Genomic DNA, 12,065 nt, shown 5'->3' with positions numbered 1-12,065 from the left:
AAGAGGAAGGGAGGGAAGAAGGAAAGGAAGAAGACACAGTAATTCTAACTCTGAGTATAATGGACAAATATATTAATAACAAATTGAAATCAGTCGTTTTTTGAAAAGATAATAAAACATGACCAAGTATATTTTATCCAAAGAACTAAAAAGGATTCAATATTTAAAAATTCATTTAAAACATTCACTATACTAACAAATTATTATCTCCCCTTTAGACAGTTAAAGACTTAAAAATTCAATATTCCTGATTTTAAAAAAAAATCTAGCAATCTAAGAACAGAAAGAAAAGTATTTAACCTGAATAAAGCTATAAGAGAAAAGATTTTTTGACCTCACTAAAATTTAAAACTTCTATATGACAAAAGTCTGGAATAGTGTATAAGGCAAATTCCAATAAATCAACAGAAAAAGACAACAAACACGAGAAAAATGAGCAAGTCACAAAGTGGGAAATATAAATGACTAATAAACACACGAAGAAACAAAGTCCTCCCTCAAGTCGTCTGTAATCAAGGAAAAACAAAATTTAAAAAGATGTTATATTTCTCACACATCCAATTGGCAGAAAAATTTACAGCTTAATATTTATTAATATTAACTTATTAGTTGGAAAAGGTGTGAAGAAATTCATATACTACTGTAAGAGTATTAAAAAGTCATTTTGAGGAATAATTTGGGAGTATAAATCAAAATTTTTAATTTAAAACTGACTCAAGTGCTTAAGAAATTTCATACAAGAATACTAAAGCAGTGTTGTTTATAATGCTGTGATAAAAATGAAAACAATCTAAACAACCATCATCAGAGAACAGTTAACCATGATCATCTGTGCTATGGAATACTATACAGGAACAATCAAGAGTGTGATAAAGCCATATCAACATGGGAAGATCCCTAAAACATGCTACTGAGTAAAAACAACCAAATACAATCATGTTGAACACCAATATGACAGCATGGAATCATTTATTTTTTTATTTTTTATTTTTTGGAATCATTTATGAGCAAAAATGCAAACACTATACATTTCTATAGGTACATGCATATACATGGAATGCACAGAAAAGGATTTGCAATACACAAAAATGTTAACTGTTATTATCTCTTGAGAAAGCCTAGGATTTGGGAGGATGGTCAAAAAGGATTTAAATTTATTTAATTACTGATTATATTATTTAATCATATTTGAATTCTTTTAAATAAAATGTTCATTTACTAATTGTATAAACAAAATTTTAGCAAATTATGTCACACCCACTCTGTGGAATATAATGCGTCTATTTAAAAGAATGTAGCAGTTTCACATGCACTGATGTGAAACAAAAATCATGTATATAAACAATATGTACAGTAAGAAATAATTTACAGGGGGAAAACAGAAAACCATGTATTTCTATCAGTACATATACAAGTAATACATAAAAGAAAGTCTGCAAGAATATATAACCAAACTATTAATTGTTGTTATCTCTTAGGAAAAGGCCCACTTATGCAAAAACAAAACAAACTACATAAATGTATGTGTGAGCTCAGTACAGTAACATCATCATACTTGTATTAATATAGGAATTCATCTGTATGTGCTCAGGAAAAAAAAGAAGGAGATAAAAGTCAAATAGTGCAACCCACCATTTCACACAACAAAATGTGCCCAGGAGTGAACATGAGTTGGCAGATGTGCATTTTCTGTGGTGTACATATCCTGTCAAGTGAAGTGATGCCAAGGTTTAATGATATGCATCTGGAGATAATTCAAGAAATGGTGACCTGTTCCAATCTGGAAGAAAAATCAGCTATAAGAAATGTACTAAAAGACAGGACATCAATCTTCAGTGTAGCAATTTCCCCTAAACCTAAGAATTTTCAAGAATTATTTTGATAATACACGATCATGCTATCTTTAAAGCCAACCCCCCACATAAGATTATGACCTACCTCAATATGTGTATGGGCAATACAGCAGCACACGGTGGTAACCGATTATAACATTGGTCAGTCAGCCTAATAAATGAGTATAACCTTTTTTTTAGGTAAGGGTCATTAGCTCCCATCCTGCACCATCTTCATGTTGAAAAGCAATATAGAGGGATACATGGATGGCTCAGTCAGTTAAGCATCTGTCAGCCTTCAGCTAAGGTCATGATCCCAGGGTCCTGGGATACAGCCCAGGGTTGGCTCCCTGCTCAGTGGGGAGTCTGCTTCTCCCTCTCCCTCTGCCCCTCCCCCCACTTGCCTGCACCTGTCCCTCTCTCTAATAAATAAATAAAATATTTTTTTAAAAAAAAGCAATATAGAGTGCTTAAGGGTACAGACTCTAGAGTTTAACTGCTCAGATATAAATCCTGGCACCAGCACTTGTGTGAATTCAACAATTGTTTGCTTTCCCACATCTTAAAACACACACACACACACACACAGAAGAGGTAAAGAAAAAAGTAACTACACCACTTGGTTGTTGTAAGGATTAACTAAGGATCAACTACAAGTGAGTACTTTGAAATCACTTAGAATGGGGGCCTACCACATAGTAAGCAACTAAATATTAGCTTATCACTATTATTACATAAGTAAATAAAAATAAAAAGCAAAATTACTCTCTCCCATTTCTGCCATTCCATCACACTCCTATTCTGAGTTGTCTGAGACAACTTTCAAACTTTTTTCCTATGCTTGTTTACACACACACACCCCTTTTCCCCCCTTACTCTTAACTCTCTCCCAAACCTACCGTGCATGTATGTCTCTCTCTTTCTCTCTCTCTCTCAGGCCTACTGGTTAGCCGTGGGAAAGCGTTCTGGAAATGGGAGTTCTAACTGCATGAGAGCCATAACGGGCCCATCACAGCACAGTCACTGTGAAGAACACATTCTAAGGTAACTGATTGCTCTGAATAAACAGACAGTCAGGAATACTCACTGGGGTCTGTCCTCTGTGTTGCTTGGTATTACTCTAATGGAGATTTAGCATTACCTTCACCCATCTGATACCAGTCACTGACTCAGCCAAATTCAAATGTACCCAGGTTTTCCTTTGACCATTAAAACAATCCGAATCAAATTTACTAAATGATTTCATATAAATGATGTGCTCATGTAAAATTCATTTCTGATTAAGTTTATCAAAATAACTTTCCTTTTTCCTCAACTTGCACATTTTATTCTTTCCTCTTAGGACATCACATTCTAGATTTTGTTTTTAAGTGTTAGTTCCATTACAAAGTTCTTACCTATTAAAATTCTAAGAGACTTTAGTACAGAGTAGGGCTCTATAAATGTACTGAATGACAGAAAAATGTATTTGAAGTATTTCAAGCGCTCAAATATTACGGTTTTACTACCATGAATTTCCCTTTGTATTGTCACAAATCAAAGAAGCATCTGTAATTACACACCAGTTTTGTGATGTCTTTGTAGGACCACTAAACCCTCTTGGCTTAACTTTCAACTTTCATAAAATTAGAATAATACATAACTTATAAAGATTAAAATAAGGAAATAAACATAAAAACACACTTACTACCTAGTACACGGCAGACACTTTGTTGATTTATCTACTGAATGGACTGATCACGACCCACAGAGAAAGCAGGCAAAATGTGACCCTTGGGCTGCTTTTATTCTCTGAGCCCAAGACCTAATTCTTTTGAGTTCTTATTGCTGGGATGAAAAAACATCACAGCTCTAAAAGACTACTCATAACCCTAAGAGACTTAAATCAGTGATATTAAGATTTTATTAGAGGAAAAAAGAAAGGAAAAGAACAGAATTAAAGGGTCGCCCTCACATCAATCTTTTTTGCCTAATTTTCAAAATTATGTCAGCTAGAAAAATTTCCCTAACTCAAATTGGCTTTTCTATAAAGCTCTCTTCGGTACACACACTATGGTAACACATTTTACAGTATAAGGCAATCTTATGACAAATTTCTTTAGGTGTTATGTTCCTTTGTATATATCATACCAGTACCAGAATTAGTTTATAGTGAAGTTAAACTGTGAAAATACAGAAAGTTAACCAGAAACAGCTTGTATATCTTTCCAGCATGTAAATAATTTTCAGTAGGAAAAAAGTTAATATGATAGCTTTAATCTTTTTCTCAGTTTTAAAACAAAGATGTATTCCTTTAGCTAACAAACTGTGTTAATTAAGTTGTGTTATTTTATTTTTAACATGCTGATATTTAAAAGACAAAAAACTCTCTGTCCTACCTTGATTTATGATATCTGTGCTATGCTAGAAATAGAATTATTTTCCCCAAAGCTCTTAGCAATATTTGTCACATTGAGGCCTTACTCTAATTCAAAGTATATGAGTTTTGAAGCACTCCTAATCACCTATGGACTTTAACATCAAAATATTTTCATTATGAAATGAAAGCTAGAAAATAAAGTCATATTCTCCTTCCAGTTTTGGATCAAGTTTGAATCATAGTGGGCCAAGTAAATCCATAGACCCACCTTGTGGTTATTTCCCCAGTTCCTCAATGTATAACTAGAACAGACAGAGGCAGCAACTGACACAAAGCCCGTATCGATTCTCTGATCTATGGAGTAAGGATCAGTATGGTAGAAACACTCAAGTAGAAGCTCCTAGAGTTTCTTCTCCTTCTCAAGGTATTTTTAAAAAGCAATACCACAGAGATGGGTGCCATAACCAAAAACACCAAAGATGAAAAGGTGGTGATAGCTATCATATCCCACTGAACTTACTTATTTGGTCTATATGTAAAGCAGATGGATCTTGGAAAATGACTGGGGATTATCATAAATGTAGACAGGTAGTGACTCCAACTGCAGCTGGTATTCAAGATGCAGTACTTTTACTGGAACAAAACAACATAACCCCTATAACCTGGTAAGCAAATTGTTTTTCTCCATATTAATTTGCAAGGAACCCCAGAAACACTTTGCTTTTACCTGGCTAGGCAAACAGTACACAACTGTGGGTCTTGCCTTAGGTCTATGTCAACTCTCCTGCTCTACAACAAAATCCACAGAGATTTTGATCATATTGGGAATCCATACATCACACTGGCCCACTACACTGATGACATTTCACTGACTGGATCTATGGGCAGGAAGTAGCCAGTACTTTAGATATCCTAACATGACATATGCAAACCAGAAAGTAGGAAGCTAAACTCCACTGCTAGGATTCGGTACCAGTCAGAGTCTACTTAGGAAAGAGAAAATACACGGTTATTTTAATAGGGGGAATTTACTATAAACACATTAAGTATAAGATTGTTAACTAGATTGTTGAAAAGGTAAAAAGTAAATACTATGGTATCACAGAGGTATCAACTACAGAAAGCAGTTTACCACTGCTGAGGAAACAAAGGATTGGTTGAAATTATTTAAACTTAGAAACTTGAAAAAACATCTCTTTAGAAACAAAACTGAGACTCCTAAGGAGGGGACACTGCTTAGCTGTTCACTCTACAAATAAAATACTGGGTTTAAAGCTCTTATCCCAAACTACACAGTTAGTGATAGTGTTTTAACACTGGTCTCCTGATTTTATGAGTTCTTTCTACCAAACCACACTCCCTGACCACTATTTTATGTCATGTCAATCAAATACTCTTTCACTTATAAATTAAAGATATTTAAGTAAGATTCTCTAAACAAACAGAAGCAAACTGTGAACTGCCATTTCTGAGACATCCTTTTCCAACCGTCACTGGGCAGAACAAACTGTCACTTTTTATAACATCACATAACAAAAGGGGCTTTTGGGGTTTCATGAATGTTCTATTTTTATCCAGATGTTGATTAAATAGATGTGCTCATTTTTAAAATTCATTGAGCTATACATTTACAATTTTTGTACTTTTCTGTACGCTGTTATGTGTGGATTCATAAAGACAGCAAAACAGAATCATCAGAACGGACAAATTCTTGACATATTAATCCTTTCATTTCCCACAAATTAGAACGGGACACAATAATAAGCTTTATTCCTGGATTTAATTCCTAAAAGCAAAGGAAAAACTCTTTGGTGATATGCAAATAGCTCATTTGGCTGAGCATCTGCCTTTGGCTCAGGTCATGATTCCAGGGTCCTGGGATCGAGTCCCACATTGGGCTCACTGCTCAGTGGGGGGAGCCTGCTTCTCCCTCTCCCATTCCCCCTGCTTGTGCTCTCTCTCTCTGTCAAATAAATAAATAAAATCTTAAAAAAAAAAAAAAGGAAATGACAGAAATCATGGGAGAATAAAACCATGTCAAATGAAAGCTTAATGAGAAATTGCTAAATATTGAGAAACCAGAAACATTAAATGGACCTGCAAAAAGAGAGCACAGAATATTTGAGAACTTTGGAATTAGCCGAAGACCTAGCTCCATAATTTATTAACTAATGTGACATAATACAGTTATTTTATTCCTGTAAGGCTATTCCTCATCTGTAAAATGAGCTCAATAATACCTATCATAAAGTGATGTGAGGATAAGAATTAAGATACTACAATGTTTTTGCATGTATCTGAAATGAATATTATTATTGTATAGGAAAGGTAGCAAAACCTATGGATACTATCAAAAAAAGAAGACAATAGCACAGATGAGTTCCTTTAGGGCTACAACAACATCTTTCATCTTGGTATGCTCAATATCTAATATAGTGCCTGAAATGCAGTGGAGTTTCAATAAATATTTGCTTAACCGAAGTCCCTGGGATTCAAGAGAGGTTAGCAAAATAGTGATGGGAGAATTAAGGGGAAAAATAGATTTTGTGTGTAAAAATCAAGTAGAAATAATTGTAGATTAAATTTTCAGAAAGTCTTACAGAAAATAGCAACTGGATATGAATGCATGATTGAAGAAATATGTTCATTTTAATGAAGATTTAAATAAGAAAAGAGAGAAGGCAGATTAAAAATGGAAGAGAGATTACAGTTGATGATATAAACTTTTTGTTAAATGATTTCTGACTAATACCCCTCAAGGCAGCATTTTCCAACTTCCTAATAAAATACCCAGGAAAATGGAAAACAAGCAAAACCTATCCTACTAACCGAAACTAAAAACCATAGATAATCAGATGCCAGGGTTTAGGAGGAACTAAAGTTGATTATTTACAAATGAAGGTAAATTAAGAAATAAAAAAACAGGGGCTCCTGGGTGGCTCAGTCGGTTAGGCATCTGCCTTAGGCTCAGGTCACGATCCTAGAGTCCTGGAATCAAGCTCCACATCCGGCTCCCTGCTCAGCTGGGAGCCTGGCTCTCCCTCTCCCTCTGCTTGCCACTCTGCCTACTTGTGCTCTGTCAAATAAGGAAGGAAGGAAGGAAGGAAGGAAGGAAGGAAGGAAGGAAGGAAGGAAGGAAGGAAGGAAGGGAGGAAGGGAGGGAAAGAAAGAAAACAATCCAATTTATTAAATACCCTGATGTCTTTGCTTGAAGCACAAGTCATGTGGAAAAGTAAATGAAGGGAAAACCATCATCTTTCCTTGGATTTGAAGGCCTACGACCTAAACCAAACAAAAAAAGGATGCTGTCCTTATTCACACCACAGAAAGAAAGAGTTAATCCCCTTTACCCTCTTGTCTCCACTAGCATTTTTTAAGATCTAGGTAGAGACATATAAGATGTAAATAGTAGGAAAGTGAAGAGTGAGGTATTGGCAGTGGTAGAGCACATTCCAAAAGTCAAGAGTCTCAAGGAGTAACGCTTGAGAGAACAAAAAGAAGAATCCTGGTACTACATGGATGAATAGTAGTTTTATTGTACTACTGGTCTAAGTTCTAGAGAATCAGTCAATGGGGGACAAGAAAAGTTGCCAATTAAGTAAAAATTTATATAAGGAATTCGCAAATCAAAATCCCTAATGAATTAAAATAATACCTCAAACAAAAATGATACCTCAAACAAATAGAGTTTATCCCAAGAATGTAAGGATGATTCATCATTTTTTTAAGTTTTAATTTTTATTTATTTTTTTAGTAATCTCTACACCCAACATGGGGCTTGAATTCACAACCCTGAGATCAAGAGTCGCATGCTCTTCTGACTGAGCCAGTCAAGCACCCCTGATTTATCATTTTAAAAAATGTATTACATTATAATTTAAATAGGAAAAACAATATGATCAACTCAATAAGAAGTAGAAATACAAACAGCCATTAAACTTAAAGCAGCACACACTCAGCAACCATGACAGATGCAAATGAAAACTATTTTTCTGATCATTAGGATGACAAAATATTTAAGAATTATAACAGCAGGGGGGAAAAAAGCAAATACTGTGGAAGAAACAGGCAGTCCAACACATTTCTTTTAAAAGCTTAAACAGGTATACTCCTTTGTATGAATTCTATCATTTTTACCTGTTTATAAGCACTGGTACTGGAATATAAAATATTTTTCACACCATGTGTAATACTGTTTTAGCATTCAATTAGTCCAGTGCTTCCCAAATGTTTTGGTCTCAGGAGTCCTTGCACCCCTAAAAATTAGTGAGTAGATGAATGGTTGCAGGACCTGGGAGAGGGCTGACTACAAAGGGGCAGGAGGGAATCTGGGATGAGTGATGAAACAACTATTGCATATCTTCATAGTAGTGGTAATCACATGTCTGTGTTTTCCAAAATCATAAACTTTATTAATAAAAAGGGTGAATATAATATATGCAAATTAAACCTTTAAAAAGTCAGACCTGAAAAAAAAATTCTTGAAGACCCCAAAGAGCTTTTATTTGAGTTACAGGTATCAATATTTAGCATATTAGAAATTATTAACTGAGAAAATTTTAAAGTAGTACTTATGTTTTCATTTTAAAAATAATAACTGTACTACATGTTAACATAAGTTATGTATTCTTTATGAAAAATAACTGTTTTCCAAAGTAAAAAACATTTCATGAGAAAAGTCCCACTGTTTTATATGTTAGCAAATCTCTTTTAATATCTGGCTTCAAAGAGAAAAGAGCTGGAATCTTAATTTGCTTCTGTATTCAATCTGTTACAGTATCACAGGTCATGTAGCCTCTGGAAAACTCCATTGTACACTTGTGAGAAAATTAGTGTAAAAAAGACAAATAACATCTGCATATTATTATGAAAATAACTTTGACCTGTAAGTGTCAGGAACCCCAAGGGTTCCTGGACCACACTTTGAGAACCTGATGTAGTCTATACAAGAAAATTTCAAATACTGACTATGGCATGACAATGTACTTCTTTTCAAATCAGGGAAACACTTTGTTACGCAGATTACTTGTCCTGATTTAATACAATATTCACCTTTTCCAGGTCAAAACTTCTACCAAACAATGCTTTAGACGGAGCTACAAACATCAATGTAAATGAAAAATATTTCCGAGACCAAACAGTTTAAAAAAAACAAAAACAAAAAACAAAAAACAGTCCATAAGAGGTATGGCACCTCCTCAAGCCCTCACTCATTAACTCTCTCTATAGGACCAGGCAGCATGAACAGGGAGAAAGTAGGAAAAGAAAATAAATGCCTGAACTCAAAGAAAGAAGAGATCCATAAAACCAAAGGCAAACAGAGTAACTGCAAAAATAAAGCAATACAGGAGTAAACATATCCTAAATGTAAAATACAAGAAAATACAAATATAGCTCCTTGGCCATATACTAAAAAAAAACTCAAAACGCTGTATTCAGACTCTAGCACCAGTCTACAGATAGTGACTTCTGGACTGTGTCACTCGTAAGACGGAAAACGGGGATCCACTCTCTTCCAACAATCACTTTATCCAGCATGCTAAGCAAGGTGACAAAGCGCTGCGTTATGAGTAATAGTGGCGTGCCTGCTTGAGGCTTTTTAAGTGTTGATACAACTTTCAGGACTGCAGAACAGTCCAGAACTACTCACTGTTCCAAGTGACCAAGTCCCACTTGCTGTCCCCGGGAGTTCTGTCCCCAGGTGACTTTTAAATACTGTACTTTCCAAGGAAGTGGTGGCACCACCGGGAGACCAAGCACATCCTGGGCGGGCGCAAGCAGGACCCGGGCTCCGAAATGCCGCAGAGGCTTCTCTGTCACCTGCCCCTTACGCGACGTCGCGGACCCGAGGTCGTGCCTCCTCTGACGAGTACCGGGGCCACCTCCCTTCCCTGCCTCAGTTTCCCCACCTGCGCTCGAGGGGCCGGAAGGGTCGGCTCGCGGCGCCCCTCCAGCTCTACTACAGGACTCTGGGACAGAGGCAGCTCGGCCGTTCAGGCGACTCAGGCCGTCCTTTCCGTGAGAGGTACCCCGAGGGGGCCAGTCTGCGGCTCCCCGCACTCACCCGGCTGACGCTTCAGCGCCATCACGGACACCAGGTAGTGGGCGATGTCAAAAAAGGGGAACATAGACGTGCGCGAAAAGGCAAGGGTCAGCTCATCCCACGGAGAATCCATGACGACGACGGACCCCCACAGGCGAAGCAGCCCGGGCGACGGGTTCCTGCCGTGCGCGGCGAAATGTGGGGGAGGGGGCCACCGTGGTCGCGCGCCCTTCCGCGCGTCCTGGAGGAGCTCTGCGCGTGCGCCCTGGGACCCGGAGCCGGCGCGCTTTGGGGCGGGGCCGCGTGTCCGGGGGAATGGGCGGAGCGAGCGGCTTCCCAGATGTTCCCACAGGGCCGGGTCTGGTTCTCCAAATAAGGGTCTGGCATCTTTGTGCTGGAAGCTGTGCCAGATCCAGGAGAATGGGCAGACGAATATAACATCCATAATGAATTTAAAAATACATTACTTATGTTAACATTAGCACATTTATTGTTTTAAAGCGAGTACGTAAAGAACTATTTTAAAATTTTCTGTTAAAACTTCTAATATACTAACTAATGATAATGTAACCCATGTAAAGTCTTGAGGACTCTTTTTGGGTCCTCAAGAAATTTCTTACGTCAGCTTTAAGGGTTTAATTTACATGTTTTATTCACCCTTTTAAATATAAAGTTCCATGATTTCGGATAAACCTATGCAGTCCAGAAAGGTAGAGGTTCAGAGTGGGATTAATGTCTTCAAATTGATTCACCTAACATTTCTCAAGCAACCGTAATGTGCAAGTGACACCGTGATTTAATGGCGGTATAAAAAAGAATACAAGCATATCCTGCCCTTAATAAGCGTGTGTTTTCCCAAGAGATTAAAAAAAAGTTTGAGGTCACAGGTAATTTGTACAAAGCTGTTAGTGAGTAGGGTAGGTGCCATGCTAGGGCAGTTCCTAGAAGAGGAAGACTATTTCAGGGAAGCGGTAAGGCGAACTGGCCTTTACAGGCTAGAAGAGATAGACGGAGGTATTTTGGCTGTACTACAAAGTGAGAAATGAGGTTGGAAAAAAAAAAATCCTTGAATGGCATACCATAAACTATGCGGTTTGGCTTCAGAGTCTAAGCTCTTGCTCACTACATTATGCTCAGACAAAATCAAAGCCAGAATCCATTATCTTAACCGTTATACTAAACTGGGTTTTTCCCTTTTTGATGGGGGGCTAGGGGTGGTAATGTGCAATCAACCAATAAGTTTAGGAATAAATTGGTGAGAAGAGGCTAGAGACAAGGAAAACCAAAGGGTATTCACTGGTCCCAGCAAAAGGTAGTAGAGGTTGAGGACAACAGGAGCCGGGACTGAGATGGGGAAACATACAATAGAAGCAGAATAAGCTGGGGGCTCCTGGGTGACACAGTCGTTAAGCGTCTGCCTTCGGCTCAGGGCGTGATGCCAATGTTCTGGGATCGAGCCCCACATCGGGCTTCTCTGCTAGGAGCCTGCTTCTTCCTCTCCCACTCCCCCTGCTTGTGTTCCCTCTCTCACTGGCTGTCTCTCTCTGTCAAATAAATAAATAAAACCTTAAATAAAAAAGAAGCAGAATAAGCTAGATGTTAACTCAACCTGCCAAAGGATATGGAGAGTGGGTGAGTAGGAGGATTATAGTTACATTCAAAGAAATAGGAAACAAGGAGGAGCAGGCTTGGGTAAGAAAAACACAAGTCGAGTTTGGCACATTTTTTTATTTGATGTGTCAACGGGTCATGCTGGCACCAGGAAACTGGAAATACATGATGAGCAGCTAGATGGGTTAGAGCCTTGTGGGAGTGTGCACCGCCACAGGAG

General features: G+C 37.5%; 1 protein-coding gene across 1 annotated transcript in view; it reads right to left on the bottom strand.

Annotated features, from left to right (window-relative positions):
• TMEM38B (transmembrane protein 38B) overlaps window positions 1–10,502 on the bottom strand; it is a 48,196-nt gene extending 37,694 nt beyond the window's left edge. Inside the window, exon 1 of the mRNA XM_008707924.2 lies at window positions 10,256–10,502. Within this exon, the coding sequence (XP_008706146.1) occupies window positions 10,256–10,367 (112 nt within the window). The 5' untranslated portion in view covers window positions 10,368–10,502. The remainder of the gene's footprint in view (window positions 1–10,255) is intronic.
• Between the last annotated feature and the right edge of the window lie 1,563 nt (window positions 10,503–12,065).

Source organism: Ursus maritimus, unplaced genomic scaffold (assembly GCF_017311325.1).
Source record: "Ursus maritimus isolate PB19 unplaced genomic scaffold, ASM1731132v1 scaffold_17, whole genome shotgun sequence".
NCBI classification, from domain to species: domain Eukaryota; kingdom Metazoa; phylum Chordata; class Mammalia; order Carnivora; family Ursidae; genus Ursus; species Ursus maritimus.
Note: the sequence above shows the minus strand (reverse complement) of the source record. Positions and strands in the feature narration are given on the sequence as shown.